This window comes from Ambystoma mexicanum, chromosome 1q (assembly GCF_040938575.1).
Source record: "Ambystoma mexicanum isolate Mex_15411 chromosome 1q, UKY_AmexF1_1, whole genome shotgun sequence".
Classification (NCBI taxonomy): domain Eukaryota; kingdom Metazoa; phylum Chordata; class Amphibia; order Caudata; family Ambystomatidae; genus Ambystoma; species Ambystoma mexicanum.
In genome coordinates, this window is record NC_090922.1 from 1293857891 (window position 1) to 1293880949 (window position 23059).

Below are 23059 nucleotides of genomic sequence, written 5' to 3' on the forward strand. Positions count from 1 at the left end.
CATGACAACAGCATGACGCACGATAATGGGCACTCACTCTTGCTCTATTGCGGTAAATTAAATGTACATTCTGAAAATACCGCCAAGTGGTCCCAGTCATGGCTGCGGGATGGTAACGGTATTGATGCTGATCTCACCTGCTTCAAGTTGTGCTTCTATCGACTTAAAAAACAGGCTGTTGGGAAGGCAAAGTTGTTGTGCACTGATGTGACGTCACACATTAGGGCAACATTTGACTGGCTCCAAGAGGCAAACAAGCTTGTACAGACCCAACAGTTTTTGTGATTAAATTCAGACTGTCAATGCCTGCCACAATGTCACCATAGCAACGTATCATATGAGGATAGAACCCTAGGGGTTGTCAATGTCACTGCAATTGGGATGCCTTAGCCGAGTCTGACGGGAGGAGAACAAAACTAAGGGATTCATTACACGTTTGGCACTGTGGGTACAAAGGATGGTAATGCAGCTGTAATTCTGTTACCACTGCATTACTGCAATGCCGTTCTATAGGTTTGGTGGTAAGGTGGAGGATTTACGTCTAGGAAAATGCTGGAGGTAAATCCTCCACCTTACCGCCAGAAATTGGCAAAATCGGCTGAAGTACCGCCAACGTAAATTCCACCAAAATCTCCATGGAGTTCTATGTTTTCCAAAAATGGCGATTAACACTTCCCTATCACCACTTGTAATCCTGCTGTAAATCTGTGGGATCTAGTATCAGTAACTGTAAGCGAGTTTGGCAGCAGTTCGGCAGATTTACTGCTGAATTACCACCGAACTCATAAAGAGGCCCGAGGTTCCATCAATGGTTGAGTGCATTGGATGTCTCCCAAGCTCTGGTTCTCTCCAGGTTGGACTATTGTACAGCCTCTTCCTAAATGTTCCTGCCTCTACTCTCCGCCCTTTGCAACTAATCTAGAACAGGACTGCGAGACTTGTCCTTGACCTAATGCCCTATGATCGTATCTCTCCAGCTCTGACATCCCTTCATTGGCTCCTAATGGATGCAAGGATTAAATTCAAAACCCTCTGCATTGTCCACAAGGCTTTCTAGGGCCTGGGTCCAGAATACCTTCCACTATCCCTCCGCAAATACCACCCCTCTCGTGCTCTTCGCTCCTTTACTTCTAACTCCCTCAGGGTCAGTCGTTTTTCAAAAAATCGAGCTGGGGTAGATCTCTGTCTTCGGCTGAGGCCTCCCTCTGGAACAGCCTCCCTGCCACTCTGAAACTTGATCTGTTTCTCTCTTTGCACCGTGTACCTGGCCACCATCTGTCCTCCGGGCCAAGGTACCTGCTCACCCTGCCACCCTCCTGCACTGCTTCCAGGCCACCCCAAACACTGGGGTCTGTATCTGTACCCATACAGCCCCCCCTTTCTTTTCTGCACTTATCAGAAATATCCTGTCTGCTGCCTTAAACACAGCACTTGCCACTTGCTGGTTGCACTACCACTGTGTATTGCCTTTATTATTTATTTACTTTTATTTATTATTATTTATCTATTCTCCTCTGTTCCGCACTTCTCCCCCCCTTCCATGCACTTTTCCCCTTTTCCCTCTCCCATGCACTTGCGTGTTCTCAATGTCACTGGGCCTAGTAAGATCGTTGTTTTGTCCTCCCCTGTTCCCCTCCCTTGCCTTGTCGCGCTCTGAAACACTTGTGTACGAGCGCAATATAAATAAATGTTCATGTCATATAATATAGTATGGTATTATTCAGTGTGGGAAAAAAGAAGAGAACTGGTCATCAAGTCCTTTATGGCGATATAATCTTGGTTCACTTAATGACCATGACTAACCCTTTGCATTATAGCACTCCCCAACTGTTTTCTAGTTGTGATCCGAATAAATACGTCCCCACATGATTTGACAATCAACAATGACGGACCTCAATGAACTCTTATTCTCTGCAGGGACTGCTTTGGCACCAATGTAGGGAGCTTGGCTGCAGTGTTATATGCGGAGCACATCTCCAGCATCACTCATCCCATCATCAAACAGTAGATACACCAAAAGTTCAACCCTCGCTCCTGCACACAGGTTGAGCAGGGCTCGCCCACCCTACAAGGGAAGATATGAAGAACCTAATATCATGAGCCTAGATATCACTGCAATGGGTTACAGCATGCACAGCCTACCTCAGAGATTGCCCCCAGCCCCACCTTACACCTGAAAGTCCCCACATACAGGCAAGCCGCATCCAAGGAACCACCCATCCCCATACTTGCCAACATGACCCATTCCAATCCATAGGTGCTTATCCAGCCGTGGATTTTTCATTGCATTCTGGGACTTGCAGTCAGAGTTTTATAATGGGAAAGGTGGAACTACAAGTCCCAGAATGCAAAGAAAAAACAGCACTGGGTAAGCACCTACAGAAAGGAATGGGTCATGCTGGCAAGTATGCCATCCAGACACCAGATGTTCTGTAGGATACCTGGTCTGTTGGGTTACATGTCTTTTCATTGAAACATTTTTCATCGAAAAGATGTTTCAACGAAAATGTTTAATTGACAACGTTTTCACCTAATTAAATAGATTATTGACACTTTTCAATAAAAATGTGTATGCCGAATTTACCCATTTTTTTTTTATTTGGGTCGGTCCCCCCAAACCGCTGTTTTCTGCCCTTTTAAAACACCCCAAACATTCCCAAATATTTTTTAATTTTTTTATTGGGGGGTCACCCCAAAATCCTGTTTTTCAAATGTAACCCTTTATCCCACCCAAACATACATAGATATATTTAGGATAAGAAATAAATTCAATGAAAGATTTTTTCGATGAAAAAAGTTTTCAATTAAACATTTTCGAAGAAACATCTTTCAAGGAAAAATTTTTCAATGAAAAGGCTGTATACCGGTCTGTTGGTATCAGGTAATAATATCCCCAACAGAAATATCGCTGTAAATATGGCCGTTTGGTTCGCCATAGGCAATATTTTTATTGGGGATATTATGTGGGAGCGGGGTGGCCCCTGCACATCAAAAAATGATGCGGGGGTTGCGGCGGTGTCCCCCGTAGGGTCCATTGTGAATTTCGCGATGAATTTAGAATTCCATGTGATTTAGAATTATCACATGGAACCGGTCTGTTGTAGTAAGGATACAACCCTGCAAAGCCAAACTAATGACAGATGTGTGATTTATGAAACTGATGGAACCAAAAGAACAGGATAATGGCAAAGCACTGCCCGTGGTAACAATGTCACCTTTCTATAGAGAAGAAGGAATTTGCTTTGGGTCTTAGTTCATCCGTGGGGAGAGACCTACAGGTTTTAGTAACTTGCCAAAGAACCCAACTAGTTCCCTGAAATCAAATGCAACTCCTTTCTGGGAAAGTCATTAAAATGTGACATGTGGTTTCGTTTGGAGGTCAGAAAACAATGTAGGTTTTTAATAATTACTTTAATCAATGTTCCCATCAGTTTTCTGTTTCAGCCTGAGCTAAGAAACTGAAGGTCTGCTGCAAAAAGCTGCAAATCACCTTATAATGAAATCACCTCATCAGGCCAGGCATGTGTGAAGGGAAATCGGCTATCCATACAGCTGGGGGTTTTCTGATGAGCCATTGCCTAGGGCTGGGGTAGAGTCAGTCACCTTCGAGGCTCACCTGTGCAATATCACTAGACCCGGGTCAAAGTTTTCCACATGCCAGTTGCCCCTGAAAGACTTGCAGGGCTGCGGTTGAGTCAGCTGCATGCCACCCTCACCCCTGAAAGATTGGGGGGGCTGGGACAGAGACGGACCGATGTATAGGGGGAACTCTCAATTGTGGACAGAAGCAGCAAGACTAACCCTCTACTGAAGCTATAGGCACAGAGCACTATAGTAAGCCTTGCATTTCCTCGTGAGGTTGGATGCCCTCAAGGGCACATAATTATGAAGAAACGTGAAAACGAAACTGTCCCTTTGTGGGGTAGCGGGACAAAGCGTTTTACACGGATTCATCTGTTTGTTGTGGAATCAGGAGCTGCTAAATTGAGTCCTGGCTCCACATTGACACCACTTACCTTGCGCAAGCCCAAAGTTTAAATAGATGCCTATAGACAGGTGCAGCGGATATGAAATCAGAGACAAGAGAGTCAAACAAAACAGGTCTGGTGGAGAGGAGCAAAAGGCCTTCTCACTCACACATCATTCTCAAATAATGCACTTGCAGGATCGTTACACCAGCTAAACTAGAGGAGCAGAGCGTGTGCAACACGCCCCCTGCCTAGACCTACAGATACCTTCGCTCGGTGCGCCACTTCTGAATCTCTTCCCCAGACCTTCCTGCCTCCTGCCAAGAGGGACGTCTGCACCAAGGGGAGCAGAGGGACAGCGGCTGGCCAACAACTGCCGAAGATGGTACCGCGGCAGCTCCACCATGACGACCGGGTAAAGGGGGAAATGCAACCCCCAAGACGGAGGAGGACACCAACTAACACCAACAGCCTGGGGGGTTAAACTGGTCAGGCTGGTCAGCTGCTTTATGCAGAGAAAGTGAAGGATTCGAATTTTGCCAGAGGAGGGGACCAAACTGGCTCTACAAACCTATGTGTGCAACATAGTGCAGGATCCCTGCTTGGCTGTTTACACAAAGCATTTCCTTCCATCAGTTCTTACTGAAATCGCAAATGGGAGCAACACATTATTGTCACACTGCTGAGACCGTGGAAGTTATGGGCAAGATGGAGGCGCTGTTAGGTCCCAACAGTCTGTCTGTGAGCGGTCCAGTCTTTTTGTTGCTGCTGCATTTAAGGAAGCCACGCCCCCTGCGAGTCGCGTTGCAACTCGCTATGCTGACTTTCGATTTGAGCCTACTACAGTTCCTGACATACCGAGCTCCTCTTTAGCTTTCTCGGTTAATCTCTGCGGCCCTTCGCCTTCTCGTTAGGCGACGGTCGTTCTCTCTTGCCTTTCCTTTCCTTTCCCCTTATCTGGTCCTCGGTTCCAGCCTAGCTTCTCCCCCGTAGTACCCTCTACCTCGCTCGGCTGGTACCTGTCTTCCCCGTCGGCGAGGTTCCGGTTTTCCGGTTCCCTGTGGCTCGGGGTCTTTTCCGTCTTCCCTCGGTCTTGCCATCCCTCTCTTTCACCCCCTCTTTCATTCGCGCACTCTCACATTCACTCGCTCTCTCATTCATACTCTCTTGCATTCACTCTCTCTCTCATTCGCGCACTCCTGCATTCACTCGCTCTCTCATTCATACTCTCTAGCATTCACTCGCTCTCTCATTCATACTCTCTCGCATTCACTCTCTCTTACTCTCACGGACTCACTACTGCTCTCTATTGCTCACGCGTTTTCTCTCTCTCTCTCTCTCTCTCTCTCCCCATTCCTTTACCTGTCTACCGAAACAACTTACCTCCGTCTGCAGTCTTCTGTGCCTATGTTTGATCCTTCGGAAGCATAGAAGTTCTCCTTTGTGGCTCCACACTCCATCGCCTCTCCCAGGGCTCCTTCATCCATGCCAAGGAATCACAGTCCGGTAGCTGTCATCCATTGGAGTATCAACTGGACATTCGCCTCAAGACTTTAAAAGCCTCTGGATCCGCAATTCCTCCAATCTATCCTCGCCTGCAGACTCACAGGGTTTTTTCTGCCTTACTGGCTTTTTCCCTGTTTTGGGAGGAGCGGACTCCCCAGGGTTCACCTGACGGTTTATTCCAATAACGGTCAAGGTGGCCTCCGGAGGAGACCGTCCCTATCTCTTCGAACGCAAGAAAGGGAAAGGACTCCTTAAGAAGGATACTGAAGAGGAGAGAACCCCGAAAGACCGGAGGAGAAGACAGAAAGTCGCCAGTCACAGTGAAGATCAAGGTGAGGAGACTCCTGGGGAAGGCACTGTGGGAAGTGGCTGTGACAATTATTTGAAAGGGGAAGTGTTCCCAGCCCACCAAAATATGGAGTCATCATTCCACTGTTGTAGACATCGACCTCAGATCCCCAAATTCTTGCAAACTCCTGACTGATACACAACTCTAGCAGGCATTAGAAGGTAAGCCATCCCCAGCTTTGTCAAAGACTAGCATTCAGCCTTGTTGATCCCAGACCTCTCAGCGGCATACGCCACATGCCCTTCTGCTTTAAATGCTAAGGAGATCATCAAGGGTGTCCAATATTTGAGCAGAAGACAAGATCCACTCCTTTATTACTAAACAGGTATGGATTTGGGATTTGATCAGTGGAGTCATCCTCAAGAGACACACCAGGCGGAATACATGCCGAGTGCCCAATGTATGCCACCGTTGCTACTGCAATGCTGCTGTGCTCAATAGCTAGGTCTTCCGTACACATGAGAAAGCACACTCTTCAGAGACGCTCTCTTCGGGAGTGTACACATGTTGCAGGGGCCATGAATAACGTGCCCCGCTACACTTTCCATTGAGGGTTATGGAACGATGGGCAGGCAGAGGGTATCTCCTCAGAGCCAGTGTGTAGAATCGGTTTGGCATACTCATCAGGGAGGTTGCGCAGTATTAGCAAGCATATCTCGCACGGAGAGGGCATAGGTGGAATGAACAAGGAAGGCCACTCCCACCGAGAGATCATGTATAGAGACAGCTGGCACCGCCCTCACTGACTGACAGGCATACAATATGCCATCTAAACGATCCAATGGATGGCTGATGCAAAATATACGCCCCATGGAAGGGTCATGCATGCTACGGCATGATACATTTCCCACACAGGGATCCTGTCCAGACTGGGTATAAACAAGGGATACTTTTCAATGGGCGATATGTCCCGTATAGCTTTCAGAGTCCATGCATGGAATGAAAACACATACTGCTCTCATAGATGCAATGAACTTAATGGTCACCATAAGATCGACACAGAGGAGTTCTCTTCACAGAGAGATCCTGAACAAAAATCTCTTAAGGAAACAAGGCCATGCTTCTGATCCAAAGGCTGGGATCCTGACGGGTTTTCAAGATATCCCTCAATATTCATGAAAAACAATTTGCATACATTTAGAGTAATTGTACGTACATTTATCTCATGAATATTAATGAGGGGTATCCTGAAAACCTGACATGGATTTTACCCTCCAGGCCTGGAGTTGGACAACCCTGCCTTAAATGAAATAGACAGCCTGCAGTGATGCCATTGCATGCAAGAAACTGGAACACCGTTACATTTGGAATAGACAGATATACTTAACAGAGAGAGGTCATGTATGGAATAGATACTCCTCATTGATAGGCATGTATACATAGAATGGTCCGCAATGAACACTCAACCGCACTTGTCATACAGCCAGTGGTGGCTCACCCATAGTGGGCACTAAGGTGGTGCTCCACCCCCTTAAGTTTTCCAACCTTCCAAGCCCCATTTAGAAAACCAGCAAAAGAAACACATTTGCGGTATGGCGCGAAGGCTTTGAACTTGCTCCATAATAGCGCAAATGTAGTAGTTGAAAACTTAAATTCTTTGCAAATGTAAAGACCAGGGTGTCCATGATGCCCTACACCGCACTTTACATGGGTGAAGGCCGGCAAATACAATGCTCATGCCCTCACTCATGTAGTGCTCCTTGAAAGGCATTAGCGAGACCACGGATGACGTCACACCCTTCAGAATCCCTCTAGGGCGCTGGTAAATCCAGGGTCCTAGAGGCACCCTGGAGGGCTCTTGGCCCCTGCCTCTGCCTGATGCAGGAATAGGCAGTAGGAGGGGTGAAGGGCGTCTGCTGACCCCTTACCCCCTTCCCTCAGTGTGATGATGACGTCTGGAGGAAGATGGAAGCCCAAGAGAAGATCACTGCTGCGACGCAGGTACTCGTTTACTATTTAAAAAAGAAATATTGTGCGAGTTTCATTGTGTGTGTATGTTTGTGTGACTGAGAGATTTTAGCTGTAAAGGGTGCGTGCACGTGAGTGACAGAGGGTATCTGTGTGAGTATGAGTTCTGGCGGTGTCGAGTGAATGATTGAAAGAAGCTATATGAGTGCGTAACTGCTTCTGTGAATGATGTGAATGTGTTTATGAATGTGTGTGTCTGTGTGAGTAAGTGTTCTGGTGGGTGCTGTATGAATTATTGAAATAAGCTGTGTGGGTGCATGCCTCCTGGTGTGAATGCGAGGGCCTGACACTAAGCTCCATGTAAAATAAGAAAAGTGTCATTCCGTGATGAAAAGACACTTTTCTTATTTTACCTGGAGCTTAGAATCGGGCCCTGGACGTGTGTGTATCTGTGAGTAAGTGTACTGGTGGGTGCCGTTTTGAATGAGTGAAAGAGGCTGTATGAGTGTGCAACTGCTTGTGTAAATGGTATCAATGTGTATATGAGGTCCTGATTCTGAGCTCCATGCAAATAATAAAAGTATAATTCTGTGATGGAAAGACACTTTTCTTATTTGCGCCTTATTCTGTGCTTAGTATACAGTTCAGAATACAGAGAAAATAAGAAAAGTGTCATTCCGTCACAGAATGACACGTTTCTTGTTTTACATGGAGCGTGTAATTGGGCCCTGACTGTGTGTGTCTGTGTGAGTAAGTGTACTGGTGGGTGCCGTGTGAATTAAGAAAAAGAAGCTGTATGGGTGCGTGACTGCTTGTGTGAATGGTGTGAATGTGTACATGGATGCATGTGTAATGTGTGTATTTGAATATCAATGTGTGTATATAAATGGTGTGAATGTTTGTATATGTATGTGTATATAAATGCCTGTATCTGAATATGTATATAAATTGGGTGAATGTGTTTATCTGTGTATCTGTTCTGGCCGGTGCTGTTTGAATGATTGCGGAGTGTGGGTGTCTGTAAAGGTTTGGGCTTTGAGGCGCATTGGTACAGGGCAATACGGGTAAGAAATCATGTTCTTGCTGAAGTCAGCAAGAACATATTTTCTTACCATGGCATGGCATTTTTTCTGGATGCCTATGATAAAGTAATCCTGGTAACTGTTATTACGTGGCTAGACTGGCATATGTTACGGCAGCCAGTCTAACTATGATTTCGTGCTGTGGCATGGCTTTTTTGCTGGGCATCAATGGTAAAGCAAGCATAGTAAGTGTTATTATATGCATAGACTGGCTTGCTTTCATGCAGAAACTTTGAACCTGTTTTTGCTTTTGACATTGAATTTTTAATGGCAAAGTCAACATTAGTATGTTCGTATGAAGGGATACTGGCACTATGTGCAAAGCAAACATGAGTATGTTCTTAAATGGGAATACTGGCCAATATTGGTAATGCCTGCATGCAAATGTGTGGCCACGGCCAGGGCAAACATTTTATATACTGGCATATATTGTGGGGGGAAGGCATCATGAACATGTGTTTGGGAAATGCTCCTGTGCACCGCGAGTGATTGTCATTTATTGGATTTCTTGATGAATTACCCTACACATTGGACTGCAAACTATCTGGCTTTTTATTCAATATTTAAAAAGCCTTCCAATCAAAACATTTACCAGATGCCACTTTATACAACCATTGAATTCACTAGGTTCAAGAGGCACACTGATTGACTTACACAACACAGAGGAGAATGCTGGCCTCCTAGTGTGGTCTCTAGAAAGATAAGCCCAGCATTAATCTATGACATTATTATTTCTTGGCTCTTGTTCAGTATCTCTTGTAGGGTTGTCTGGGGTGGTGCCAGTCGACCTATAATTCCGTGACTCGCCAATATATTCACTCCCATTGAATGTAACTGCAAGACATACGATGCTATAGCTAGACTTGCCTTCCACCAAACAGTGGTTGAGCTGGAAAGCAGGGGTAGTGAGCTTGGCTCATTACAGGGGGAAACAGGCTTGCGACCCACTTTGTCTGTGGGTACAGGGCAAATAGCTGACCTGTAACAGAGTGGGTAGCTAGGCCTCTTTGGATGATGGGGCAGAGCAAGCACGTCCTGCCACTCATAGGGGGCGTGATGGCCGTTCTGCCCAACACAAAGCCAGGTGTCTGCTACAAGCATGGGGCAAATGGAAATCTGTTAACTCTTTGCTTTCCAGTGTGATCAGACCAGAGTCTAGGCCCTGGGAATGGGAAGAAGAAATGCAATTATTCACTGGGAAATGGGGAGGAGGCCACTGCTCAATATGCCTCCTTAGGATGAGGCATGCCTTCCCCTCAGGGAGGTTACATCTCCTCGGTGCTGCGACTCGTGGGGAAGCCGAATGCTCCATTACTCTGCCACTGCTGCGTAGTTTTATTGCATGGAAGGGGAATAACTAGAGCTCATCTGTGTACAATGTGGTAATTTTATTCCTCTAGCCACCGCATCAAAACATCCTGAGTTGTGCGCATGCACCAAGAACCCCCACTACATTCTCATTATTGGTTGGCACACATTTAACAACACAAAAGCTCATTGGTTAATATGGTACAACACACACAAAATAACAATTTGGTTTGAAGCAAATTCGTGCTAGAAGTTGCTAGTTGCCATGCCAACCAAATATCTGAATCACAACACTCCTTCCCTTCTCTTTTCTCTGTAGCATTGTTTTGCCACAGTGTAGTGTGTCACTTTTCAGCTATACATGTCCCAGAAACTCCTTCCACACTTCCAGGCTAACAATGAGGTTGGAATGACTACATTCTTGGTGATGGCGCATCTGGGCTATTGCAACATAGCTTAAGCTGGACTTCCCAGCACGCTCATCAATAGACAGCTGGAGCTCAGAACCAGGAATCCAGAATATGGCTGAACCTTTGGGTTCAAAACCATGTTAAATCTGCTTTGGAAACACCCCATGCGCTCCCAGTGGGCTTCACAATTACATGGTTCTCTGTCCCATGCACAAGGCTTACCAGGGCATCACACTAAATGACCCAGAGAAACTGACATCTCACAAAACCCTTGCTAGAACTTATGATCATCTAATTGTATCTGGATCAAATCAGATCCCATAATTGAGGTTCAACAGCCAAACACAAAGTTAGATCCATGGAGGTATAGGGCTGCAGACAGTATAACACAATGAACCACTGCCTGATAGAGGGACATAACCATCTCAGTTTTGGTAAACTCTGAAAACAGGACTGCTCATATGGGCTTTTGACTAAGATCATGAAACTAAGATGATATCAACTAAGGGGTCCACAGGTCACATTCAGCTAGTTAGTGGGCAGCTTATCCATAATGGGAGTTGGGCACCAACCTCACACCCGCTATGGACAAGCCAAAACCAGCCCAGTGAATACCTGAGCACTACCTCAGCTGCAGCTGAGTGAGCGCTTATGGTTGAGCAGCCTTGTTAGGGGAACACGATTTTCCTATGTGTTTTGGATTACCCCGGTGGTTCATGCCCAATGAGCCATGCAAGACCAGGGACGTTTTTCTTACCCAACCTTGCATGGCCCATTGTCATATCGACTTGGGTAATGCAGGTAGTAAAATGCCTAGGAACGCTCCTGCACCTAACTGCAGTTAAGATATGCATGGGGCGGCGAGATCCTGACAATACTCAGTGCTTACGTTAGGAGCTAGGACTCATAGAGATGTGTCTGATTGACACCACCCCCGCTATCTGGATCCTGTCTTACTTGTGATTGCATTGGGGAAGGGGATCAGTCAATGCATGTGGGATTGAATGCGGGTGAATGAATGTGTGTGAGTGTTTGGGGGGTTAAGGGAGTTCACCAAGCAGAGCTGTGCCAAAATTGGAGTAGCCAGTGTAGGGCCATGGGATCAGGGAAGGGGTGTAGGGTTGGTACACACTGGTAGGGCATATTATCTTCTATATGAGCACAGCCATCATGAACATAGTATGTTATAGTGGCATGCCATTATTTCTGGAATTGTGGTCAAAACTAACATGATGAGTGTTCTTAAGTAGGGGTACTGGCCTACATTGGTGCAGCCAGTAGCATGGACACATTTTCTTAGAGTGGCATGGCATTTTTATAGGAATTATGGGCAAAGCCAACATTAGTGTTATTACATGGGGATACTGGCCCCATGGGAATACTGGCCTATAAATGGTTCAGTCTGTAGTATGAACAAATGTTCTTAGAGTTTGAGTAGCTTTTTTGGTTACATATTTCTTTTTTTCCATTATGGGCAAAGCCAACATGATGAGTGTTCTTGCATGGGTATACTGGCCTACATTTGTGCAGCCAGTACTGTGAAATGACACTTTTTTACTCACAGCATTGGCAAAGCCAACATGAGTGTTTGAACATGGGAATACTGAGGTACATTGGGACAGCCAGTAGTAGGGATATGTTTTCTTACAGCGGGCAGAGCAGATTTACTGGCATTACAGACAAAGCCAATAAGCCGGTCAAGTGGCTTGACATCCGTGCAGAGCCTGCTGACACAGGTTCGAATCCCGGCAGGGCCAAACTCAGCCTTTCATCCTTCCGAGGTCAATAAATGAGCACCACACACCATGGGTATAAGCAGCACTCAGATGCCAAGGGTACGTAGCGCTATATAAATGCTAAATTATTATTAATTATTATGATGAGCGTTCTTTAGTGGGTAATGCTGGTCTACATTGATGCAGCCAGTATAAACATGGTGGCGCATAGCTAGCATAAAATGTTTTTTTACTGGTATACATTGTGGCAAAAGGCATCATAAAAATGCATTGCAACGATTCTCTTGCGCACTGTCAATGTTCTGCCATCTACTGAATTTTTTAATGGGTTACCCTTCAAAATCAACTGTAAAGTTTGTGGCTTTTGCTTGAGGTAAAATGCACCATCTTAGCCCATTATTTAAAAACAATTCTCTTGGGAAAATGCCACACAACATCACCTGGTTAGTGTGCACTGATTGCAATTCCACACTAGGAGACAGCAGAAAGTGTTACAATCATGTCACTCACACGCCATAGAGAAACAGTGCATTAGTATTGTCAACATCAACATTAGAATCGCGTTTTTCTCTAGCACCGCAGGCCTGGAAAATGTGGGACGTGCTGCTTAATGACTTTCCATCTTCTGTGTCTTCTAAGGGGAATAGCACAGAATAAAAGCTGTGAGATGTGTAGGATGGGTTGCTTACTAACTTGCTGCCTTGGGGTTCTCTGGGGGGGTAAAAGATCACACACTTCGCTTCCTCACTCATAGCAGAGGGCATGAATGGAGGGAGCCGCTGAGACAGAGCCAGGAATTCAACAGTGCAGTTAATGACAGAGCCAGTCTTTGGTTTGGGAGGGCTTAAGCCCTCCCACACTGAGGAAGTTGCAAGCACGAAGGTGGCATACGAGTATGCCCCCTATAACGAAGATAACAGCATAGCTGCTGAGGTTCGAGATGCCTAACATCGCCCGGTGATTGGCATCTCTTAAATACCTTGATTATTTTGGAAAGGATGGATCTAATGGGAGGATAATATGAGTCCTGGTCTCAGGGGAAGGAGGGAGGTTGACAACACGGTGGGTTAATGCACCTACAGAGAGCACATCCAGTTCCTGGTAAGTTACTCATGCATGTTTTCTTGCAATGCTGTGGCCTGCAATCCCCTTACATCACCACGAGAAGGTGCCCCGTTTGATTCTCAACGCAAGTAACTTATCAGCACTGACCCCTGTGTTTCAGTCCTTTTCCTCTGTTTTCCTAGAACAGTTGGGAGCAGAGAAAGCTTACCAAGGAGCGGACACATTTGCGTTGCCAGTGCCAGAATGCACAAAGCTCAGCCATCACTAATAATGCGCTTGCAGGGGCAATGGGTATTGGGTGTTCACTCATGGCCGCACTCGGGAACTGCTTTTTAAAACTGTCCTCCATGTGCCCCTCCCAAAAAACAGTTTGGAGGCTGGCTCCACCCCTGGCAGTTGTGAAGGTCAGGCAGTGGGAATCTCAGAGGAATGTGACTTCACCGGGAGCACAGCTGCAGATCCCCCAACAATTTCATCAAGAATGTGTCAGTCTTTATCCTCCTAGCCTGTTGCTTATGCCTTTTATTTGTGTCATGTTGGTGTTGTTGTTTATAGGGCCCAACTGCAAGGGAGTCTCCCCGTGCCGCCTAAAAGTGTCACCTGTTATCTTATGATCCCTTTCTACCTGTGCCCTTACAAATCCATCCTTTTAATGTTACCCATGTTACTGTATCCTATAACGGTATCCCCTAGTGCCTCTGTGCTTCACAGCTCGGTTGGCGCTATATGCACACATATATATAAACACCACATGCAATGATCGTATTCACCTTCAGAGTGATTGCCCAGTTCAAAGAGGATGTGGCGTTATATAGTGGCTAACGTTTCCACTGAGGAGTGAAGAGGACTGAAGCTCAATCCCTACTTCGACACGTCACCACAATGTGTGATCCTGTGCGATTGGCTTCCTCTCGGTGTATTTCGGGGGGCCGAGGGCCCGGATTTGGTATGGCTATATTGCGTGTATTTGAAACCCCTGGCATGATTTAAAGGCAGTTGATGTACCGGGTGGGGTTTAACTAGCTCGCCTGGGTAAATGCAAAAGATGGCCAAGCAGAGGGAGAGGCATCCGTCCCTACCCCATAGAGTTAGAAAGTATGGGATGAGGCATGTACCGATGATGAAAACGGTGGGAAATGGCAGCAGTGCATTAAGTGGCAAGTATTGGCAGGGCCCGAATTTCTGCACTTTTTTCTACTGTAGTGCATTGAGTTGGCCCTTCTCAGTGAGGTGTGCATACGTTCCCGATGCAGCACCGACACTTTCCTAAGGAAATGCGTGGTATGTTATACGCTTGGCATCTTCCCTTGCCCTATTTTTCTTTTGAAGTGCTGGAAAAGAACCAGAGACCTGGCTTCGAATCTTAGCTCCCCCCATGTCTACATTCTGTGTGACCTTGGCCAAATCACTCAATCACCCGATGCCTCACTTTGCATATGTGCCACCATCGGAAGCGCTTAGAAGTGCGGCTAAGACGCGCTTTGCAGGTAAGTGGCACAGCACGCGTACCTTGGGGTAGCACTGGCAGATGCTCCACGCGATGCCCACCACCACCAGCATGGTCCCGATGGTGCAGAAGGTGACGAAGACCTGCGGCTTTTCCACGCTCATGATAAACATCCCGATCATGATGAGGAAGAAGCCGAGGACGATGAGCCCATAGCGGAAGGTCTTGTCCTCGGCCATGCCCTTCCCGAGCGAGCCACGCGCGCTATCCCGCGAACACCGGCCGAGTGGCAGCCACGGAGGATGTGCAGGCAGCACACCTGAGCCTTCGGTCTGACGTGGGCGCGGAGCAGGGGGCGGGGCCGGCAGCTGTCAGACTCGCTGCCTGCCTCTATCTCACCTTGTGATCTCCAGCACATCACAACCAATTGTTTTTTTGTTCTCCCACCACAGACTCCCAAGGGCTAGTATCGACCTGGGACTCGGAGCAGGCCTGCCCAGGGTTGATCTAACCAGTTTTAATGGCATTACAATGAATGCAAATGGGTTCCTTTAAAGCCATGCAGGGTCAACGGTACAGCACACAGCGCTGCAACCTTGCCTCCAGGCATGGAATACACAGAGGGCACATTCTGGGCACCACAGAGTGTGCGATCCACGCTGCTCCGCTGTGTGTGTGTGTGTGTAATAGCGTCCATCGGCGGCTGCCTGCCACAGCGGCAGCAGTGCAGAACACCGGCGGCCTCCGCCGGTGCACACCTCTCCTTCCTTAGCCCAGAGAATTCTTCTTTTTGCTTCCGTGCCCTCTCTGGCACAACTCAAATAATAACTGTATCCCACGGCCTTCTGGCACCAGGAACAGTACTGCAACTCTCCAATTTGCCCTTAGAAAGAATGTGTATATTTTTACGCAATGGTATGTGTCACCGGCGAGCTATTGCACATAATAATGTAAGCCATGTGGCCAGAAGCAACTAGTTCCATGTCTGAATGCTGTATCCTCTGCTGTGACGTCATGGCAGCAGACGCTGGAACTCATAGTTAACTGCTACGACGTCAGTGGGGGGGTTACCACAGTACCACTTTATCTCTGCCAGGTATATTTTTTCCTTTTAGGCTGCTGAGGGCAGAGGGATTTGGGTATACTTTAAATTGTATATAGTTCCCTCGCGTTCCACCCCACAGCCCTTACAATGCCGGTCCAAAAGATTTGAGCGACCATATTGCAAATAGGCAGGTGTGGGGGGGGGAGGGGGCGGGATTCGTCTGGTGCATTCAAAACATACAAAGTAGCTTTCACCTACAGGGTGTATTCTGTCTCGGAGCTCAGAGTGACTCCGTAGTCCCCCCCCCCCCGTGGAAGAAATCCCCGCTCTTGAAAGTTACCCATCTATAATTCTATAGATGTTGCCACGATAGCGCACAATACATTAAGTCACCGAATGCAATAACGTGCTGCAAAATGGAGGCTAAACGATGCTATGCAGACTAGGTTACGCACTACTATGCTGTACTTTGGTACACTAATCTATGCTAGGCTGCGCTTAGTTGCCACCAGGGCTTTAAGAGGGGTAAGAAATCGAGGGGGGGGGGCCTCATTTGGGGGCGTGGCTTGTGGGAGGGGCGCGGCCTAAAAAGTACGCAAATCGTAGGGTATACACACAAATATATATAAATGTCATATATTTGTGTGCGTACCTTACTATGGTGTGTGTACTTTGCAAGCCAACTTTTCTAAACATAGAAATATGTAACATATTTCTACGTTTATAAAAGTTGGCTTGCAAAGTACACACACCATAGTAAGGTACGCACACAAATATATAACATTTATATATATCTGCGTGCATACCCTACGGTTTGCCTAGTTTTCAGGCCATCTTTTTTTAAAAAAGATTTCGGGTTTATAAAAGATGGCTTTGAAATTACACAATTCAAGCCATCTTTTATAATGCTTGACTACGGTCAAATTTGTCCGTCGGCAAAGCTTTATAAAAGATGGCTTGAAATGTGTACTTTCAAAGCCATCTTTTATAAACGTCGAGGAATCCCCAGGTTCGCCGAGGGTTAAAGACGCCTCGGAGACCTGGGAAAACAAAGGGACAGTAACTGCCTCTGGTGACCTCTCGCGCGAGGGGTCACCAAAGGCAGTTACTATGACTGACAGAAGTGGCAGCCAGGCACAGCGTCGCTGTGGCTGGCTGCCACTTCTGTCGGCTCGCCTGACTTCATGGCAGGCGCATCTCCCGTCGCGGCCGCGACGGGATAATGCATTCCGCCAATGTTGCGGTTGGACGGGGCCCCGGCCCCGGCAGGCCCCGGCCCACTTTAAGCACTGGTTGCCACGCATCACTCCATAACACGCTGCACTGTGGTATGGTAGGCTATTCTAAAATACGTTGCATTATGTTACACTTTACTTTCCTGCAGGGTGGCATGTTGTACTGTGGTATTATCAGCTAAACGATGCTGTTACCTCATGTTTAGTAAACCTTACCATGGACTGCCAAACTATGCTAGGCTACATGACCGTTGTGAGCCAGCGTTATGACAGTCAGACAGTGCAGCGCGCTGAGCGCTCGTTTATGACGTCTGTGCATAGCCTGACGCAGGTTCAAATCCCAGTGGGGCCAACACAGCCTTTCATACTTCCGAGGTCGATAAATTGAGTACCACGTGGTATGTAATGATATCAACTGTTATTACAGCGGTTTGATGTCCTTGGGTGAGCTAGTGCTATATAAAACCTGTTTTGCGCTCAGGGCGAAACACCAAAACATGCCCCCCTATACTGCTAACCCACACTACACTACCTCTCAAACGCTATTAAATAATTACAATTTAAATAACATATTATTGACTTGTATTTAAAATGAATAAGTAGAAAAGTAAGTATTTTTTATTTTTTTTATTTTGATACAGCTGAATAAATCAACTTTTCAAAATTTTAAAACAATATACATTTCAATTCATTCAGACATATTAACAATGTAAAAAAAGAAAACATATTAACAATGTATGAGGAAGAAAATTAGATAAAACAAATAAAGTAAATAGCGCAAATAAGGAGCAAGTGTTAAAACAATAAAATAAATCAATTCAAAACGGAATTTACACATTTCATTACACAAAAATCGTATCTCCGATGCACCAAATGGATACAGTGCTATACACACATCAAGATCAATTATTTAACAAATTAATTTCACCAGGCAAAATCGCTTTCAAGTAGTGCACCAGGGCCTTCATCACTGAAAATTTCGTAGTATTAAATAAAATGCTCCATATCTGAGTTTCATCCAATTCCTCATGCAATCTCAACAAATTGGCAAAGAATTTAAACCGCAAGTCCTTCAGGTTGGGACAAGATATTATCAAGTGTTGCAGGGTTTCCCTTGCTTTATGAGATTCGCAAAACTGACAAAAATTTAGATCATCCGAAATTATTTTGCGCCTAACCAGTACTTCCCTTGTTGTCCATAAATTGAGTCTGAGGCGCAAAAATGTATTCCGTGTATGCCCAGAGGGACATTTCAGCAAATAACCTGCCAAATGCCCCAAACGCTGGATTTCAAAATAGTTACTGTTAAAGTCCTTGTATTTTAAACAAGATTCATGATTTTGAATCCAGTCACAACAATAGTATTTTAACTTTGCGCGAGCTGGATGTTCAATTAAAAGTTGTAATGATATATCAGCTTCAACCAAGGTATTCAGTACTAAATTTCGCCATTTTAGTGGAAAAGCATGATATGAGGAGGACAGGTATCGGGCAACGATGCTCAATGTTATTATTTTCCACACCTAACAAACATTTGCGGAAAAAGGAGCACATTCTCCACCTGACTCTGCTAGCTAAGGTGTTCAGGCCTAGTTTGAATCTTAATATTGGCATTGGGGAAAAAGTCGGTAAGTGTAAAACCTTTTTCCAAAAGGTGGCCTCTAACATATTCCACATCTTATTATGTTTATATAGCTTGGAATCAACACCACAGAGGAGTGCCGGAATTACTTTTTGCTCATAAAACATTAATAAATGTTTTAGAGTAAATTTCTCATATTTATACACAAGAATTCGGGCCTGTGAAATGAAAGTCGTACATTTCGACTGTAGAGTATTCAAATATTTGTTATCACTAACTTTACTTTGTATAAAAAGGCCCAAATACTTATATTCTAGGACTAACTAACTCCATGCACTCCTGTCGGATGAACCAAGTTCCAGTTTTAATTTTGTTTTTTCCTGGAGGTCTGCAAACCAGAATCTGTGATTTAGTTAGATTTACTATGAGCTGGTTCTGTTCTACATATTCTGATAGGGCCGATAGTAAATTCTGAAGTCCTTTGGGGGTTTGCGATATTAAGACTAAATCATCAGCGTACAGCAACCATGGTATACGCTGGCCTCCCAATTCAGGAGCATCTGAAACTATATCAAGAAATGATTTTCCCATATCAAAAATAAATAGGCTGAATAATATTGACGCTATGATACACCCCTGCTTGAGGCCCAAGAAAGTAGCAAAAGAAGAAGACAAAAGGCCTTCTAAGGAGAGTCTAACACGCATAGTAGTGTCTGTGTGTAGCTGAATCACCAATGCCAAGAGAGATGAAGGGCAACCAATCAGTTTTAACTTGTGGAATAGTAGGTCACGATTTATTGAGTCGAAGGCTGAATGGAAATCAATAAATGCTAAGTATAACGACTGTTTCCTACAAGCATATTGGGAATTCAGCATATTAATAGTAATAATATTTGGGAGGGTGCCAATGCCACTGACAAAACCCGACTGAAGCGGGTCTCGCTTATAGAAGTTTTTTGTCCATGTGTTCAACTCGCTCAAAATTAGGCGACAATAGATCTTGCCAGGCACATCAAGCAAGGAGATGGGCCTGTAGCTAGCCGGGTTTGCCCGGTCACCCTTCTTATAAATTGGGATGACGATGGATTGTTTCCAGGACATTGGAATTTTTTGAGATAAATTGATGTTCTCAAAGATAAGGTATACTATATCTGCCCTAATGTCCGGAAATTGCTTCATCTGCGCATTCGACCACCCATCTGGGCCAGGTTCTCTAGAGCGGCTTGCTTGATAAAGTACAGAATATCATCTCTGTCAAAAGATAAATGAAAACAATGGGGTAAATCAGGAATAAATATATTTGAGATTGCCGGGGGTGCACCAAATAAATTAGAGTAGTATTTGACCCACATCTCTTCAGAGACTGCATTGGTTTGAACAGCCACCTGATGGCCTGCAGTTGCTTGATTAATGATATTCCAATGATTAATGATATTCCAAGACTGCGCCGAGTTCTTGGAGGCTATTAATTTAAGCATGTTACTTCCGTCATTTTGATAGAGTTTCGCCTTCATCCCTCTTAGCCAATTTCTATATCTAGTTTTGATAAGCGTTAAAGCTGCCAAACGTTTATCAACAGGCAGCTTATGGGCTTCTCTCTTCTCGGCCCGAAACCAAGGATTTCCTACTTCGGATTTCGTGGTCAAAGATATGGAAATGCAGTATTTGTTTTTGTTTATGAGTAATTGAGGATGGTTGGAATAACTGCATTAACTCATAATACACTACCTCCGAGTTAGGTTTCCAAGCAACTTTACACTTAAGCCCGGCAACGTAGCATGATCTAAAAGTTTCTAGAGATGTCTCGGTCCAGATTAAGCGATTTCTAGCTGTATTAACTTTATGGGAACCTATAAGATGACAAGGTTTCTCTTGAGACAAATTGGCTTTGAGGAGACAGGTTGCATTTAACACATTATGATCGCTCAATTCTGTTTCGGTGACTTGAAATGATGTAACCTTATTCAGCATAGATGCATTAACATATATATAATCAATGGTTCCCTGACTACCAACTCGATGCCAGGTAGATTTAGGCGGAATGTCCTGTGGAAAAGAACCATTTAATATATACAGGCTTCTGGATTCAACAAAGCATTGCCACTTACCGAGACGATATGTTTCAGATTTACAGATTGGGCCCAAACAATGCAAATTTAAGTCACCGGCTAAAATGATAGAATCTGATTGTCCATCCAGAATTATGAGATCAAAAGCCTTGTTCAGAGAATCCAGAAACTTGTCATCAGTGACACCCAAAGGGTTCCAATAAACGTTAATAAGAGCACATGAAAAACTCATACCAACAAATCTAGTCATTTGCAGAAAGGAATTTGGGGAAAACCAAGGTTCGACCTTTAGATGTGAAGACTGCTTTACAGCAGTTAACAGTCCGGAAGCAGGACGCCCAGAATCGCCCTTGATTGCCGGTGTCAAGAGGACATCATAGTTGTTCCACGATGGGCAATTGGTGAGCCAAGACTCTTGTAATACAATTACATCGTGATCCAACACCTTCAAGGTCTGATTATTCAATATGTGCCTATGACCTCTTGAATTCCAGCTAATCAGGGACACATAAAATTCTGGACAAATGATATGCTATCATTGGTTATTTGTAACATGCTTACAATTGCATGTGTGTGAGGGTGTGCCTTGGTTTTTATTTATATGTTGCTTAGCAGATTTGTCCACTTGTTTCGTCAGTAAGCAATCTGAGGAATCAGCATTCGGCGACAAAATAAAGCCGAGATCAAAAAGCTGAGATTTAACAGCCCAAATTGCATTTACTACAACCCTTGAGTTTATCTAGAGAATTACAGAAGACCTTATTAGAGGGTCAATAAATTCAACTTGCTCAATGTCGATTGTTCCAATATCATCGAGCTCGGGAAATTCACTGAATATGGACAACACTGAAGCTCGATTCAAGTTATATTGTTTGACAGGCAAGGGCCTGCAACTAATAGTGAGTGAAGTGCCGGCCGATTTGGACATGAAGCCAGAACCTTTTGTTTTGTTGGGTTTGCATTGACATTAGAGATCGCAAGCTTGTGACCAACATCTTTACTTTGAGAGGAGGCAGCAGCTTCAAAGAATCTTGTTAAAGTAGATTGAATCAACTTTTGCAAATCACTGGATGCTACGATGTTAGATACTGTAGGATTTGACTTATTTTGATTTTGGGTCTGATTCACAGATTGTATTGAATTTGACTTGACAGGGACCTGTGGTCGTGTCTTTTGCATGTTCTGTGCGCAGGGAGGAGTAGGCTCATGAGTAGTTAGTATTTCACATTGCGCAAAGGACAGAGCCCTTGGGACAGATTTTGCCGTCATGTACTCATCAACCGCTTGTTTTATCTCTTTACCACGCTCCAAAGCAGTCAAGACTTCTGGGGCCAAGGAAGGTTTAAAACAAAAACCTTTAGATGTTTGTTTTTTAAAGGCATCGCACGATGGATCAGCTGCAACATCTATCAGATCATCTAGCGGACTATAGGACATGACAGAGGCAGCGGGTGCTGGCGGAGCGTTAGCCTTCTTTGCCTGCGACTGGAGAAGATTTTTTTTGCTATAGCTTTGGAGGCAGTGGTAGTAGTTGTTGCAGGAATTGAAAGATTTTTGACAAATGTTTTAGTTTGGGAGGGTCGTTTTGCAATGGATTTGACATTTTTAGATTTTTTTGGCGGGGCACCCTTAATGGGCCCTGACTTCGCTGGTGCATCAAAGAGATTTGTGCTTCTCGCACCAAATAGAGAATAATTCGTTTTTTTTGAGAATCATCTACAGGTTCAGACACAACATTAACCAAATCAATGATTGGATTTAATATGAAAGGAATGCTCTGGTAGACCTGCGAAGGAGCATCAGGTTGAAAAGAAGTTTGAGAGTCTACCAACCTTTTAGTAAGGGATGAAGTGAAAGAATCAATCAAGCACTCTAATTGATTAGATAACGTGAGTTGGCCAGCTAGAACCTGATTCAGCTGATTAGAATGTACATCAGCCTTATTTGCTAATACTTCAAATAATTTGGCCAGAGCAAGAATGGCAGTATTCATGGAGGTCAGACCCATACTGATGTTTACATTTGGAATTTCAACCGTTGCGACATCAGTGGAAGGATTGCCCCCAAACTTCCGAGGAGTTGGAGCAATAAATGACAATTGATCCACTGAATTAACAACACTAATGTTTGTAAATAATATTGAGGATTTTGATAAATTTTCAGAATTAGTGAGTGCAGAAAAACATGAAGCATTTGGCTCCAAATCAATCACAGCCACATCTCCAGACTTAAATATTGTAAACAATTTAGTATTTGAAGTGTCGTTCACAGATTCAACAGTCAAATCCAACGCTTTGACAGATGAAGCAACCGGACCAGTTAACACATTATTTAACAAAATGCTATCTG

At 44.8% G+C, this 23059-nt stretch overlaps 1 protein-coding gene across 1 annotated transcript in view; it reads right to left on the minus strand.

Annotated features, from left to right (window-relative positions):
- The window catches only part of BSND (barttin CLCNK type accessory subunit beta), a 196401-nt gene extending 181219 nt beyond the window's left edge, over nt 1-15182 (minus strand). Inside the window, exon 1 of the mRNA XM_069642117.1 lies at nt 14842-15182. Within this exon, the coding sequence (XP_069498218.1) occupies nt 14842-15018 (177 nt within the window). The 5' untranslated portion in view covers nt 15019-15182. The remainder of the gene's footprint in view (nt 1-14841) is intronic.
- Between the last annotated feature and the right edge of the window lie 7877 nt (nt 15183-23059).